Genomic DNA, 17,189 nt, shown 5'->3' with positions numbered 1-17,189 from the left:
GAATTCTTTAAAGCCTTGCTGAATATAAAAACTGGTCCCGGATTGGAACAGAGTTGCATACACTAAATAGGACAGGGCAAACAGACATCAAAGGATTGTAAATACAAAAACAGAAAGAAGGCTGCGATGAGGAACTGAGGAGGGTTCGGCGATGAGGAACTGAGGAGGGTTCGACAATGAGTATCCCACATTTTCTATAGTGACTAAACAAAATTAAGAACATAAGTAGTAATGGAGCTCAAAATAGAAAAACTTACACCAAAGTAAAATAATGCACAAGAAACTCAGCTTAACATTAAAAAAAAATTCACAATGTAAATTTTTGGGATACAGCCAAATGACAGACATTAGTGACAATTTACAAACTGTATGGTTATCATCACTGGGTAAAGATTCAAAGGGCTGAGGAAATGATGGGGGGTTTGTGTAGCTTGAAGAAAATCTGAAGTGAAGAGGAGAAGAAAAGGGACGTGAGAAAGAGATGGGCTACAGTGAAGAATCAAAGGCATTTATGACGGCAATAGAGTGAATCCAATAAATATAGATACCCAAGAGGTTTCAGATTAGGTGTCATATTTTGGAAGGCCATGAGATAACAAGGTGTTAAGTGAGAGAAATGAAAACTAATTAATCAGTCAATTCCATAAACATTTACTGAGCACCAACTTCATGGCAAGCCCCATCTGAGAAGCTGAGGCAGAGTCTTGCAGAAGTCTACAATCACTTGGCTTTCCTAACACTTAAAAATTATTAATGATTTTTCTACTAAGTTCCACATGTTATAGTAGAATCTGACACAAAATCATAGTTGTAAACACAAATATCTTAAACAGATGAGCAATTTAAGTGAATTTGTAAGTTTTCTATTTATAGAGGACATTTGGTGGGATATTAGATCAGAGTAATTACTTTCAAATTAGTAAAACTGCATTTAATAACAACTCTCCAGAATGCTAAAAGTCCCATACATCATAGTTATAAGGAATTAGAATCAAAGTTGATCTTCCTATCAAATCTTAGAAAAGAATATTTCTGACAATAGTGAAACAGGAGACCTGGTAATCACTGTTGCTATTTATAATGATAAAACAAAACACTATCGTACATGTATATTCATAGGTATATAGCATATGCTCAGTAAATTACAAAATTTCATTAATCTACTTTGTTTTTAACAATATAAAAATCCCCTGGTGCTAAAAAATAAAACTTCTAGACATGAGTCAGTAAATGAAACATAAAAGTGTACCATAGGATTAACTAACATCTAAATAGGCCTCACATTCATTCTCAGTACTATTACATTTCATCTTGTAAAATGAATTTCAGTGAGTTATGACAAAAGACTTTGACATACAAAATATCCAACTCATCAGTGAGGAAAACAACACAGAACGAAAAATGATATGTTGGTACTCCAGAGCTGGAGAAATAAAAGCTAAAACTCTGACCTAAAGTCTACATTTACAGATACGAAATACAAAGGTAATGAAAAAGACAAAATAAGTAACAGAAAGAGGGCTGACAGAAATAAAAATAAATCATTTGTCAGTATACATTAAGTGATATGAACCAAATGGGAGGAAGATAAAATTTTAAATGGCTTTGTAGGATCAACTGCAAATAGAGTTTTCATTAAAATCCTATTTTAGTGCAATGCCATAGTAACTTTATGGCCCAACTCCTAGGTAACTATAATGTAATTGTGTGGTTTCAATAGCTTTATATGTAAACTATTTGGTTGTTTTTGTATGTCCTTTATAAGATGAATTATATATCAATGGTTGTGTCTGTGCATATACACATATAGCAGTGTGTATTTGAAGTTTTTAGCATAACTTTCTCATTGACAATGGAAACATCACGTAATATTAATCCACAATGAATAACAATGCCAAGCTTTAGCCCCTGTGTCCCTTTTTGGTATACGTAATTGCAGTTAAAATTAAGTTAGTTAAATTCTTGGGGCAGAAGTCAATCTAAGGGTTAAATGAATCACTGCCTCTTAAGTTTTTATTATAAGTAACTTCACTGCCTACTTATAAACTATTAAGGACTCTCCCTACCCAAGGAATTTCATCTCTCCCAAAAATGTAAGGAAAACAAGTACAATATTTTTACTTAAGAAATTTAAGATTATTTTAAAATAAAAATTATTGAAAGACAATTCTAAAACCAAAACCAAGAAGCTTTGACAGTTACTTAAACTTACTGTGCTGCTTCTAATTCTTTTTTTAAAAGATGGTTTTCAATTAAAGGAAATTTTTTTTTAAAGGCCCTAAGGTATGTGTCTACATTTTAATTTAAGTATGATTGATGTCAAAGGACGACAGCATTCTCATCTTGTTTTTAAATTAGACTAATTGTTATGCTTTCATTTTTACTAGAGGTGAATGAATGTCTACTAAAAACATGTTTTAAAATAAAAATATTCCCCAAATCCTCCTTTAATACCAAATAATAGGTATTTCACTCAAATTATTAACTTTATATTTTCCTTACATTTTTAATACTCCTCAAAAAGTTGTTTTATATCATCTTTTTAAAATTTGGGCTTTTTAGTGTTTGCTCAGCTCCTTGACCTGTCAACTGAATATATGATAAAATATTATCATCATGTAATTATGCAAGTTTACTGCTCTCAAATTAACCCTAGGTAATATATTTATAGAAATGGAAGGATTCATTAAATCCCTTGAATAAGCCATACTATAAGATATTAGCATGTATAATAATGGCCAACTGTATTCAATTTAATCTATTTTCAAAACACTAGAAAATAAAAATACTTCAAATTATCTTGCTTATTCACTGTAACAATCTCCCTGAGGTTATTTAATGACATATAAAAACTAAACAAACGGATATCTTCTTTTGTCAGACATCATACTTTACAGCATTTAACACAGTCTGAAAATAAGGAGACAAGCATTATTTTTTTGGAGACAAGCATTATTAACGCTTATTTTAATTTATGTATGAATGGCTTTATATTTTTAGAGAAGTCATTCAACAGAATCTGAGACTGTTTTGTTTGGCATTACATAAGAGCAAAAGGGAAAATATTTTTCTTTCCCCTTTTGTGCTAAAGACCTGCATAGATGGACTGAAAACACACATTTCTGCGCACCCAGGGTTTCAGTGCATAAGATTATGTTTTAATAACAAGAAATCTATACTAATACATTTCTGCAAAGCAACACGAACCAAAATATACTGAAAATAATTTCAACAAGTGGTATGTTACCTGGGTGGAGCTGGTGGCTACCGAGATGCAGTCAATAAAGCTGTGTCTTCGAGTGAAAAATGCAACTATCTGCTGCCAGCGTGAAGGTTCTGGCTCAGCTTGCAGTTCATCTGATGAGCCCTTTTTTGCCCAGTGTTTCTGCTTTGGGCCTACTGAGCCATGGCTAGAGCTAGTATTGCCTCCTCGACTGGCGCGAGAGTATAGAAGTGTGTTGTTCCCGAAAATGTAATTCATCTCTGCAGCCCTGCAGGTGGTTGCCAAGCAGTCTTACTTCTCTACCAGCTGCTGAGTGGTGAATGATCGGTAAAAACTGCAGCTAGAATTACAGCAGCATCACTTGTAGATCAGGGAAAATAAAAACCTTGAGAAAGGATGCTCATTTTCTCTGTAATTTCTTCCCATGAAAGAGCTTGCATCTTTCCTCTGTACCTGTTGTTAGCTGTATGATGGCTGAGTTTATATTTGTAAGCAAAAAAGACGGCATAAGGTGGATTTCTTTCTCATGATTATTTTTTCACCAGCGTCTGCAGGAACCAAAAGCTGTTCTTTTGTTAGCTGATAACTAGACGGACTGAAATCCAGGAAGTGAGCTCGATTAGCAGGTAAAGAAGGATGTTATAAACACTGGACTACCAAGACCCTTTGGGGCTGCCTGATTTAATGCACTGGGTGGAGAAACCCTGGATTACCAAGTTCAATCACAGTCTGAAGTAAAATCCAATGGCATCTTCACTGCTTAAATAAATTATAAATATGAACTGAATTTAAAAATACAAGAAGATTCTCTCTGCCAACACTTCTAATTGTTTAAAACAATTTTACTAAAGGAGTCTTTTTCATTCAGATTAAATTTCTACATCGGGAAGGCACTTACATTAAATAGCACTAAGGTTTTAAAAGGTACCATCTACATTAAACTCTGAGGATCTAACGATACAGAGAAATCCATTTGGAATGTAACCTGATCATTTTATGTAATATATTGGTCTTAAGTGCTTTGATTAATTGAGTTTAATGACAGAAACAGAAAAATTAGCAAAATAAGTATTTGGCTTCTGGTACTTCTGTGATAAAAAAGCGTTGTTATCAGCATCATCCCTCTCGTATATGTTATAAACATTAAGGTTATCAAGTTATGAATTTGTAAAAATACAAAAAGAAAGGTTAAATTTTTTATTTTATAGCCAATAAAACATATTTTTTGTAATACTACATAAATAATACTCTGGTTCACAAAATAACTGTTTGTTAAACAGATACTTTCTAACATCTAATATCTAGGTCTGTATTTCTCCACACAGCAGTCCATCTCAGGATCACCTAGGGTACTTGTTTAAAAAAAAATGCAGACTGGTATCCTCTCCCTATCAGAATTTTTAGAAGTAAGGGAGATCTGAGAATTTTCATTTTTAAATAGCCCCCTAAATAAGCACCCTCAAGTTTGAGAACTACAAATTCTTAAATCTGTCCTCTTAATACTTTGCTACATTAGTATATAACACAATATACTGCCATCATAAACAATATGTGAATAAAAATGCTACTTCAAAATTTACTAGCTGAGTAATTTTAAAGTTGATATAACCGTATCATAATTCCCAACCTCATGGGATGAATATTTTTTTCAGATGCAGCTCTACAAAATCTTGCTTACTTTTGCTTACCAGCACCAACTAAATGCAGCCTACTGGAATGTAGAACTGGCAAACAACAACTTCTAGGTCTACTACAAATCCTGATTTGGCAAGAAAAGATGCAAACACTGTCTCTATGATTCCACCTCTAAGATACAAACACATGACCCAAAAGGGTTGACAGTCATGTGGGACTACTGGAAGATGATTTGTGACAGATTATAGCAAAATTTGCTTCTTCCCAAGGACTCCACAAACAATTGCTGGCAGTTTTATGGCCATACACAGACTGGTCTTACCTATTTGGGGGTAGGAGAATAGAGCAAACACTAAGGGTAGACAAAGAACTAAGAATACTCTCTAAAAAAAAAAAAACAACAACAAAAAACCTAAAAAGTCTTACCATGGACCAGGTACTGATCAATGTGGTTTATACAAATGCTCTAGTAACTGGCTGTGTGCTCAGACAAGTGAGACTCTTTCTGACCACATGAACTATAGCCTGCCAGGCTCCTCTTCTCCATGGAATTTTTCAGGCAAGAATACTGGAGTGGATTGCCATTTTCTTTCTCCAGGGGATCTTCCCAATCTCCAGGGATCAAACTTGTGTTTCTTGTGTCTCCTGCACTGGCAGTCAGACTCTCTACCACTAGCGCCCCCTGGAAGCCCAATTAGTGTGGTTTATACAAATGCTCTAGTAATTGGTTTGGCTCCTAAATGTGTGTCTTGACCCATACATGATGGAAAACTAGGGTGGAAACCTAGATTTTATATAGATTCTGTTACCCTGGGTTGGTAAAGATGAGGACATTGAAAACAAATGTTGAATGCAAATATCCTGCCCAAGTTGAAAACAGTATCAACACAGTCATTCATATACAATAATTTCTTATGCCAGAGAGCCAAAGGGCTAGGGAACAATTAAAAGCTGACAGAATACTCCATCCCATACACAGGATGAGAAATACTTCTCAATATATAAATTTCCTATGCAAATCCAATGACATAAAAATCTTTGAGTTTTGAGACAGGTTTCTTTATGAAAATGTCCCATTACCGAGCTACAGAAATTTAGTACCAGCTCATCGATTGCCCATAGTCAACATCCTCACACAAAACCGTGTATGTACCTAACTCACAATTGGTTTCATACAATCTGATTGGGAAGCAGAGGGCACCTAATTCCTCAATGATCTCTGCTTTAAAATAACCCTACCCATGTGGCAAAGCCAAATGATACTCTATTCCATTAAAACAAAATTTTAATTATAGAACTTGAAAAGTCTATTTAAAATAGCATATTTTAAAAAATACCACACAATGTTTAAATCACCAAAGAGAACACTATTAAGATTTTACTATGATATATGAAGAATTAACATTTTATTTTTGCAGTCAAATTCTCTAACACTGAGCTATACTCCACACCTAATATTCTTTTTTTCTGTACAGCTTAATCTTTCTTTTTCAAAGAATGATAATAGTATCTACAGCAGAACTCTAAACGAGAGGAGGAGGCTTCCCAGGTGGTGCAATGGTAAAGAATCCACCTGCCAACGCAGGAAAGTTCGACCTCTGGGTTCGGAAAATCCCCTGGAGGAGGAAATGGCAACCCACTCCAGTATTCCTGCATGGAAAATTCCATGGACAGAGGAGCCTAGAGGGCTAGTCCATAGAGTTGCAAACAGTTGGAGATCACTGAGTGTGCACATGTGCGCGCGGGCACACACACACACATACACAATAGCAGAAAGCATAATTAACAAAGTATATCCATTTAGTAGATTTTTACATGCTTTAAATATGATCATGAAAAATTTATGACTGTGAGAAATGTTTATTTTATAACATTAAATGGAAGTAAAGACAGTTCAAAAATTTATACAGGGTAGGCCCTCAATTACTTGTATACATTTCAAAACGCGCAAATAAACACAGAAGACTTTAAGATATAGTAACAAAGGCAATGATTAAATAATCTTGGTGAAAATTTTTAAAAGGTTGAAGGATAAGAGGAAAAACAATACTGAACCTCTAAAATACTAGAAAAAAAAATTACTAAGTAACCACAAAGTCAACAATACTATAAATGCAACACAACATTTTCCTTACCTTTTTATCCTTATAATATGGCTTACTAAATTTTAAAACATGCAGGTGTGCTAAGTTAAGAAAAGATTAAACTAAGAAGTTTGATAACAGATTTGTTCATTTATACACAAATTCCTTCTGTATGAGCGCCATCTAGTGGTCATATTGTATGCAAACTATGTGTTCAACTTTGTACACCAGAGTCATCCAAGAAAGATAAAATTCAACAATATTTTAAGATGCTCTGGAGTTGTGAAAACAAAGTTGATTTCAAAAAGTACTCAGTATGTACTCAAAGTGGGAAAGATTCTATTCCTGTAGCCTTTAGTTCAACAGGCACATGTTTGCTTATATCCATTCTTCTGCTACCCTGTTTCTCATTATATTAAAAAAACTACCAACTGCTGCTGGTGATTTCATTTGATAGTATTAGTACTACTGGATTAAATGCTTCCAGGCTAGAAGATATACTTATTTAAAATAATTATCTGTTCACATACCCTGTTCTGTCTTCAATTTCAAGTCCCTCAACTACATTTACTTTGCATATAAAAAAAATTTTCCTTGTCACTGTAGACAAAATCAAAACATGAACTCTTTTATTTATCCAATGACCATTGTAACATCTTATACTAAGCCATCTCACCCTTGTCACTCCATCTAGATTTAAGTCTATTTTGAAAAAGGCTGAGATTTTACTTGTTCGATTTAAAGTTCTGGCCATTTTCCCTAATTCTTAGATCATTTTCAGTTTAAAGAATCTTAAACACTGTTCTTATCATATATATGACTATATTTAGAACTGTTTAAAATCTAACCTTACTTTAAAGATTCTCATATACCACAAAAATCTACCCACTATGTCCATACCCTTCAGGTTAGGATTTTTCTACATTATGTTGCCGACTTCTTTCTTGAAACTATTTAGCACTGGCAAGAAACTTCCCTTTTAGAGTCCTAAATCACAATTTCTTTTTAAAAATAATCACCTTTTTTTTTGGCCACACCAAATGGCATCTTAGTTCCCCAAGCAGGGATTAAACCCATGCCACCTGCAGTGGAAGCACAGTCTAAACCACTGGACTGCCAGGGAAGTCCAAATCATACTTTTATGTTTTATGCTAATAACTGAATTAAGTAACTTTCAATCACTATCTTACTTCATTCATTACTTCAGTAAAGAGAATCAGCATTAGCACTACAACACCGTGATAGATTATTTCACAGCATGTTTCATGGTGGCAAAACCTTCATAGGGCCACTCATCAGCTCAGGATCCAGGTCCTTCTTACCTTGTCCTCATTTCTTAAGAACCATCCTAAACATGAGCTATAGTTCATGAACTTCCCTGCATTTTTACAGTTTCCTCAGACAATCATCCTCCCACTGTACTTATTTTCTCCAGTAACTGTCTTCTCTGAATTGGCATCTTGTACACATCCTTCAGCACTTGTCCAAATGTCAACTTTCTTTTTTGGAATACTTCAAGAATTTAATTTCTCTCTTTTTCATGTTACATCATACCATGTTATAATATCTCTCCATAAGAAATACCAATCATTGAAGTTTAACAAACTTACCAGCACAGATGTTTAATAAATGCTAAATGCATGTTATTTAATAAACAAAACTAATATTCTAAGTTGATTTTTAAAGCAATCATCTATTAATCTTATTTTTCTATTAACATTCATAAGAATTGTGAACAACAAAAGTAGTGCCTAATTTACATTCTACTCAGCAAATCGCTACTATTCAAAGGTAACTTTTCAAATTAAAAAAATAATAATTCATATACTGAGCTCTATGTATAGTACAGTGTTACTTGCTTCATTCCAACCACAATACTATAAAAGTTGAGAAGCTCTTTATATTAGCTTTATTTAAAAAAAAAAAAAAAAGACTGCTAATCTGGTAATCTTATATTTATTTTAAATAAAATATACTTCATTATTAAGCTTCCTAAAACATTTGCAGCTATTTGTAAAATTTTTAAAAAATTAAAACTTGCCTTATGTCAAAACAAGGCTGTTTTTTAAAAATTTGGTTTTCTAACACAAAGTAACCTTAACCATTTTGCTATTATACTACCCCAGTTCTATGCTTTCTCCTCAAATTTTAATCTATGCATAAGACAGGAGAAGCAGGAAGAAATACCCCAAATGATGCAGTTTTAATAATTCTCAAATTACAAATGTATCAGAAAATAGTCTCTCAAAAATGCAGTCTATCAAAATTTCTGACCCAGAAATTTGACTTCTAGAAAACCATTCTAAGAAAACAACCTAAACATACTTTAGATGCCCCAAGATGATTCACTGCAGCCTTCTTTATGAAACCTAGTAAAAATGGAAATAACAGTGAACACCAAAAGTGTTCATCAAATCAAAGTACAAATATACTATGTAATATTATGTATCAGGTTTTTAAAAAAAAATTTAACATGAGAAAACGTGTAAAACAAGTTTATAATAGGAAAAAAAAAACTGTCATTAAAAACAGTAAGATGTAAAGTATGACTCAGAAACAGGTGAAAGAGAAGTTAGATAATTTCTTCTGCTGGTAAAGAAAATCCTTATCAGTTCCCAGATATAAATCAAGAGAGCCAGCAAGAAAAACGGAGAATACAATGACGATATCCAATTTCTCTACCTAACTGCACCAGAAGTTTATCTATAACTATTTCAGAGACTGATGCTGTTAATATCTTATACAAGAAAACAAAATGAGAAACAGCAAGATAATGGCATATAAGGACTGATAGATTCAGACTGATAGATGAGACCAGCTGAAATTATTACCATAGTACACTAAGATGCTTTGAGACTAGTACTTTCTTGATTTTAACCAAAATTTGTCAAAGATTTGCATACAAATACTCAAACTGCCACTTCACTATGGCAATAGTATAACCAGCAAACTATAAGATGTAAGCCAATTTCAGAAAAGATAAAATATAAAAAAGGTGTGGTTTATAACTAAAAGTAAAGGAAATTTTAAGCTCCATAGCATACTTTTTTAAATAAACCTCTGTCAAACTTTTCACACTGTTCATGGTGTTCTCAAGGCAAGAATACTGAAGTGGTTTGCCATTCCCTTCTCCAGTGGACCACATTTTGTCAGAACTCTCCACCATGACCTGTCCATCTTGGGTGGCCCTATACACAGCATGGCCCTATACACATCTACTCATGGAGTAGAAACTGGCAACCTACTCCAGTATTCTTGCCTGGAAAATTACATGGACAGAGGAGACTGGCTGACTACAGTCCATAAGGTGGCAAAGAGTCAGACACAACTAAGCATGCATGCAATGCAATTAAAATATTTTTAAACAACTCATGGGGCAAAGAAAAAATCATAATGGAAATAAAAAGCTTGAATGATGATAAACATTGCATATTAAACCTGTAGGTTACAGATAAAGTGCTATTTAAAGGGAAATTTACAAATTCAAATAGCATTAGAAAAAGCTGATAATGTAATAAGCAACCAAATTGAGAAGCTAGGGGGAAAAAAAATCAAACAGAATAAACTCATGGAAAGTAGGAAAAATAAAATAATACTGGTAAGAGGAGAAAGGGGAAAAAACAGAAGGAAAACTGTCTCTGTCACTAATAACCAACTGATTTTTTTCCCCCTGTGTACTTTACTTTCATTTATCCTCCCAGGGGAAGATCAGACTGCCTCTGCCAAACACAGTCTTTGATTGATATGGAGGTGATCCACACATTTATATTTGTACATAAGCATGTATGTGTGTGTATATATATGTATATGTGTATACGAATGGGGGTGGGTGTGGCAGCACATGGGGAGGAGCACAGGAGAAGATTTCTTTTAAAAGACATGTTCTAAAAAAAAAAAAAAAAAAAGACATGTTCTTATTTACTTATTTAGGTATATCGTTGATCTACAATGTTGTATTAATTACTGCTGTACAACCAAGTGATTCAGTTATACATATATATACATTTTTATATATACATTTTTAATACTCGTTCCATTATGGTTTATCATAGGATACTGAATATAGTTCTCTGTGCTATACAGTAGGACCTTTCTGTTTATCCATTCTATATAGAAAAGCTTTCGTCTCCTAGTCCCAACCTTCCAATCCATCCCTCCTCCAACCCCCTTCCCTTGGCAACCACCAGTCTGTTTTCTAGTAAAAGACATGGTTCTCTGAAAGTGACCCTTCTTTGGCAAGAATAATCAAGGCGGTGGGGGGGGGAGAGGCATAAATAAATGATACTAGGAATGAAAAGGGGGCTACACCTAAATATGCTGCAGACATTAAAAATAATAGGATGTTGAGAATATTTCAAAGTAAATATGAAATGGACAAATACCCAGAAAAATTATTAACTAAAAATCTTAGTGATACTATATAATCATTAAATTTTTTAACCAGTAATATGAAATCATCCCTCAAAGAGAATTACAAAACCTACTTTAAGGTTTATTAGTAGGAAATGACTCTTATATAAAATATATACAACTAACAAAGGATTGCAAGGAGATCCAACCAGTCCATCCTAAAGGAGATCAGTCCTGGGTGTTCACTGGAAGGACTGATGCTGAAGCTGAAACTCCAGTACTTTGGCCAACTCATGCGAAGAGTTGACTCATTGGAAAAGACCCTGATGCTGGGAGGGATTGGGGGCAGGAGGAGAATGGGATGACAGAGGATGAGATGGGTGGATGGCATCACTGACTCGATGGACATGGGTTTGAGTAGACTCCGGGAGTTAGTGATGGACCAGGGAGGCCTGGCGTGCTGATTCATGGGGTCGCAAAGAGTCGGACACGACTGAGCGACTGAACTGAACAAAGGATTAGAATCCAGAATATATAGTAAACTTGTACAAATCAGTAAAAAGAAAAATTCAATACAAAAATGAAAAAAATTCTTGAGAAGGTATGTCACAGAATAGGAAATCTAAATGATCAGTATTATCAAACAGTGCAATGTACACTAAAATCCCAGTAAGATGCTACTTCAAACCCAAAACAATGGCAAAAAAAGAGAAAATACTGAGACTATAGATCAATTTAAACTGTTACATACTGCTGTTGAAAATATAAATTATACAACCAGTTGGAAAAATAATCTGGTGTTATCTGTAAAGATGTTATATATAACCTACAATTTTAACCACATTTTTAACACTACTAATAATCTGAAAATAGCAGCCATCAAAAATAAGGTAAATTATAGTATATTTATAAAATAGAAAACTCTAGGGCAGTGAAAATAATCAATTTTGAGAATATAATGTTGAGCAAAAAATGCAAGTTGAGATTACACATAGTATAATTCCAATTATATAAAACAAACACAGGCAAAGAAAGAATATATTGATTAGAAATCTAAACATGTGAAACCAGGACTGTAGTTATTCCTGAGGGAAGAAACAAGGTGATGGTGTCAGGTAAAGCCACATATTGGACTTCAAAGATACTGTTAAGCTCTTTTTCTGAACCTACTAATTAATTTTTTTACAAGTTTAAAAATATTTCATTGTGGGTATTTGAAATATAATACCTATTTCCTTCATGAGGACTCTAGGGCTTCAAGATCATATCAATGCATAAAATTTATTTATAAAATACAGTTTTAAAATATCTTTAGAATGCTAGTAACATGAAATTTCTTACAACTATAGAAACCAGAAACAACTAAGGTCAGAAAATCATACATGAAAGAACAGTTCCCTCTAAGCATGTGTGACATTAATAACAAAAGTAACAACTCATAGCAACAAAATTAAGTTATTATCTTACCTTTACTGGTGAAATATGAGAGTGAGAAACAAATCCATGGACATTTTCAATTTCTGACAGGTTCTTCTCTGAGACATGAACCAATTCCGGACCTATCACCTCATTAGTGATTTGTGGAGAGATGTGCTCTTGAGGAGGTGTATCTTCATCCTGATACCGGTATTTCTATAAAACACAAAGTATTATTAAATATGAGAAAGCTCTGAAAAGCAACATGAATTCGATTCAAATCATGATTTTCATAACTACCCAAATAATAATATTTAGCTACATGAAAAGTGTATTTTATGGTTTAATACAGAAAGTCTGAGACAATGGTTCTCCATTTTAAAGTCATGCCAATATTTTAATAAAGTTATCTGATTATTAAAAATAATTCAGAATCTGGGAAGATGGCAGAGTTAAGAAACAACAGAAATCTGTTGCCCCCACCTAAGTAACAGCTGCACAGGCATAATCTGTCTGATATAATTCTGCAATCTTGAGTATGCTGAAGGCTTGCAACATCAGGGGAAAACTTGGATGTATATTGTGTTTAATTTGGATCAATTTTACCACCTCTGTTCAACGTGGTACTGGAAGATGTAGCCAGAACAATAAGGCAAGAAGAAGAAATAAAAGGTATCAAATTGGAAAGAAGAAGCTGATTTATCTCTATCTTCTATCAATAAAGACTCAGCAAAAAAGCTGTCAGAACTACTGAATACAGCAAAGCAATGGGATACTGCTCTGTATCCTACAAAGTCGACACATAAAAATCAGCTGCATTTCTACACATAATCAGTTGTATTTCTATACACATACAATCTGAAAACTATGAAAACAATTCTATTTACAATAGCATAAAAAAAACCAGGAATGAACTCAACCAACAAGGTGAAAGACTTGGGCCATGAAAACTACAAAATATTGATGAACAAAATTAAAGACAACATAAATAAGTGGAAACACATCCTGTATTCATAGGTTGAAGATTTAATATTGGTAATATGTCAATACTACTTAAAGCAATACTGCAAATTTAATCCAATTCCTATCAAAACTCCAATGACATTTTTTTATAGAAATTAAAAAACCCATCCTAAAATTCATTTGGATCTAAAGGGATTCAAATAGCCAAAATAACCATGAAAAAAAAAGACCAAAGATGAAAGGTTCACTCTTTCTCATTTCAAAACTTACTACAAAGTTACAGTAATCAAAACAGTTTGTTATTGGCATGAAGACAGACATATGGACCAATGGAATGAAGCAGAATTCAGAAAAAGACCCTCACACACACAAACTATTTTTCACAGGGATGCCAAGACCATTCAGTAGGGAAAGACAATCTTTTCAACAAATGGTGCTGCAAAAATCACATAATGACACATAAAAGGATGAAGTTGGACCCTTACGAAATACTATATTATAATTACTCAATTAAGTAATATATACTATACTATAATTAACTCAAGGTGGATCAAGGGCATAGATGTAAGACTTAAAAGAATAAAATAGAGGAAAAGCTTTAAGACATTGCATTTGGCTATTAGTTTTTGGCTATGACACCAAAGGCAGAAGCAACAAAAGAGAAAAACAGATGAATTTGATTTTATAAAACTGACAAATTTTTGTGCATCAAATGACTCTATCCAGAGAATGAAAGGAAATGGGAGAAAATATTTAAAAATCATATATCTGATAAGGGATTAATGTCCAGAATACACAGAAAACTTCTAAAATTCAACAAAAACAAACAATTCAATTAAAAAATGGGTAAAGAACTCCAAAAAAGATACACAAAGAGGCAGTAAGCACATGAAAAGATGCTTAACATGACTATCATTAGAGAAATGCAAATCAAAACTACGAAGTAGCACCTGACAATCACTGGAATGGCTACTACTAAAAAAATAGCCAAGGTTCTACTATATAGCACAGAGAAATAGATGAAATATATTTAATATTCTATGACAAACCATAATGGAAAAGAATGAAAAGAATATATATATGTACATATATAAGAAAGGATGCATATTTGTAACTGAATCTCTTTGCTGTACAGCAGTAATTAACACAACATTGTAAGCCAACTGTAGTTCAGTAAAAGAATTATTAAAAAAAAAACAGGTTAAAAAAAAAACAGAAAACAAACATTGGTAAGGCTGTAGAGAAATCAGAACGCTTTGCACTATTGGTAGAAATGTAAAACGGTACAGCCACCATAGAAAATAGTATGGTGGTTCCTAAAATATGATTACCATATGACCCAAGAATTCCAATTCTGAGCATATAACCAAAAGAACTGAAAGCATGGTCTTGAAGAGAAAGTTCTACACCAGTGTTCATACTAGCATTATTCACAGTAACTAAAACATGGAAGAAACCCAAGTATCTACCAATGGATGGATGGATAAGCTAAATGAGGTATGTATACACAATGGAATATTATTCAGCCCTAACAAAAGAATTCTGTAATATGTTACAACATGGATGAACCTTGTAGACATTATGCTAGTGAAATAAACCAGTCACAAAAAGACAAATACTGTATGACTCAGTAAGTACTCAGTATGACTGAGTATGACTCTAAGTACTCAGGTACTTAGAGTGGTCAAAATCATAAAGACAGAAAGTAGAACAGTGGTTGTCATGGACTGGTGTGAGGAGAGAATTCTGAGTTACTATTCAACAGGCATAGAATTTCAGTTTTACTAGATTAAAAGTTATGGGAATGGATGGTGGTGATGGTTGTTCAACAATGTAGATGCATATAATACCATTGAACTGCAAACTCAAAAATGGTTAAGGTGATAAATTTCATCTTATATGTATTTTTACCACAATAAAAAGTAAGTACAAATAAGACTTCAAAGCTAGGTGAAAAAGAAACCTGAACACTTATTTGTCCATTTTTTACCCAATGTTAGCTGAACACTGTATCTCTAAAGATATATAGATTTAAGTGAAGTCAACATACAAAGCCAAAGTCAGCTAATTTAGTCTGGTCTTCTTATCCTAATAACTTGTACAAAAAAAATTTAAAAAAAATTAAAAAACTCAGCCTTTTCAAATTCTAACTGAAAATTAGTTATTAGATAACTATACTTTTACTTATAAAAAAATCTTTGCCTCTCTCTCTCTCTCACGTGCACACACCACATTCTATTTTTAAAAGATTAACATAATTTTAAGAAAACCAAATCTACTTCATACCATACACAGCAGTAAAAGAAATCATAATTATAGGAATGGGAAGAAAATAAAAGCGCATGTTTCTCATCCCAGGCTGGGAATCTGTAAGCACATACACAAAACCAGAAGAAACTTAGCTACCCATCCCCAAATTAAACACACATATAAAGAAATGACAAACAAGGTACGAAAGAAAACAAATGTTTAAAACAACAAACAGGATTATTAGCCCTATAGGCTGGCTCTCATAAATCACTGGGGGAAGAATATGGGTCAACAAACATAATAAAGGGACACTCACAAAAGACATACAATTGGGTCTGTAAACTTATAGGAAAACATGCTCATCTTTTTAGGAAGTAAAAATTACAATGCCAACATTCAGAGAAATGGGCTTCCTGGTAGAGATCTTTTCCTGGTGGACAATCTGGTAAAATATTTTAAAAGTCCTGAAAATATTTCTACTTCTCTAGTAATTATACTTCCAGGAATTAATCTTAGAAGAAACAGCACTAGTGAGGAATATAAATATTTGGGGTATTGTGACAAACATATATACTGTAAAATATATTTTAAAAAACTTAACTATGAATTTGACCACTGAAAGTTACTACACAACCTCCAGCATCACTTTTTAAACTATATCCTTTTGTGAAATGGTACAATTACACAGAAAACAAAAACCATCAATATCAACAAAAGAAATCAACATCAGCCGGTTTATTTAACAGGATTTAAGAAATTTATTTTTACATGTAGACTTCAATTATTTTCAAAACCACTGAAAAGAATTTACTAACTTTATCCTGAGTAACATTAAAGTTAACACAGACATACTTACAAAACTTAACAGTTTATATGCTCAAATGAGTGAAAGCAAAATTTATACATTTCTATACCTTAACAACAGATACACTATAAGGAAGGAAACTTGTTACTATATTTTCAGCTTTAAAGATACTCCACAACTTAGTTTAGGGAGTAGTTTAGGGAGAAATACATGCAGAAGGATATTCACTATAGATTAGTTTGAAACAAAGAAAATTTGGAAATAAGCTGCTTATCATTAATATATGTTTTTAAATTATGTTAGCAATAATATGAAAGGAAATGTTATGTAGAAGTTAAATTAGGTAAAAAGTTACCTCTTCTAAGGGGAAAAAACAAAGACACAACTACTGAATGAGGAAAGCATGTTTCAAAGCTAACAGACACATTTTGAACATTTTAAAGCAAAACGATAGTATATCTAT

General features: G+C 33.1%; 1 protein-coding gene across 7 annotated transcripts in view; it reads right to left on the bottom strand.

Moving 5' to 3' along the window:
- DLG1 (discs large MAGUK scaffold protein 1) overlaps positions 1-17,189 on the bottom strand; it is a 258,661-nt gene that overhangs the window by 157,816 nt on the left and 83,656 nt on the right. For all 7 annotated transcript variants that reach the window (XM_061166872.1, XM_061166871.1, XM_061166873.1 and 4 more), the window contains exon 5: positions 12,760-12,924. In XM_061166872.1, the coding sequence (XP_061022855.1) occupies positions 12,760-12,924 (165 nt within the window). The remainder of the gene's footprint in view (positions 1-12,759; positions 12,925-17,189) is intronic.

The sequence above is a fragment of the Dama dama genome, chromosome 19 (genome assembly GCF_033118175.1).
Source record: "Dama dama isolate Ldn47 chromosome 19, ASM3311817v1, whole genome shotgun sequence".
NCBI lineage: Eukaryota > Metazoa > Chordata > Mammalia > Artiodactyla > Cervidae > Dama > Dama dama.
The sequence above is the reverse complement of the archived record's forward strand: the minus strand, read 5'-3'. Positions and strand labels throughout refer to the sequence as shown.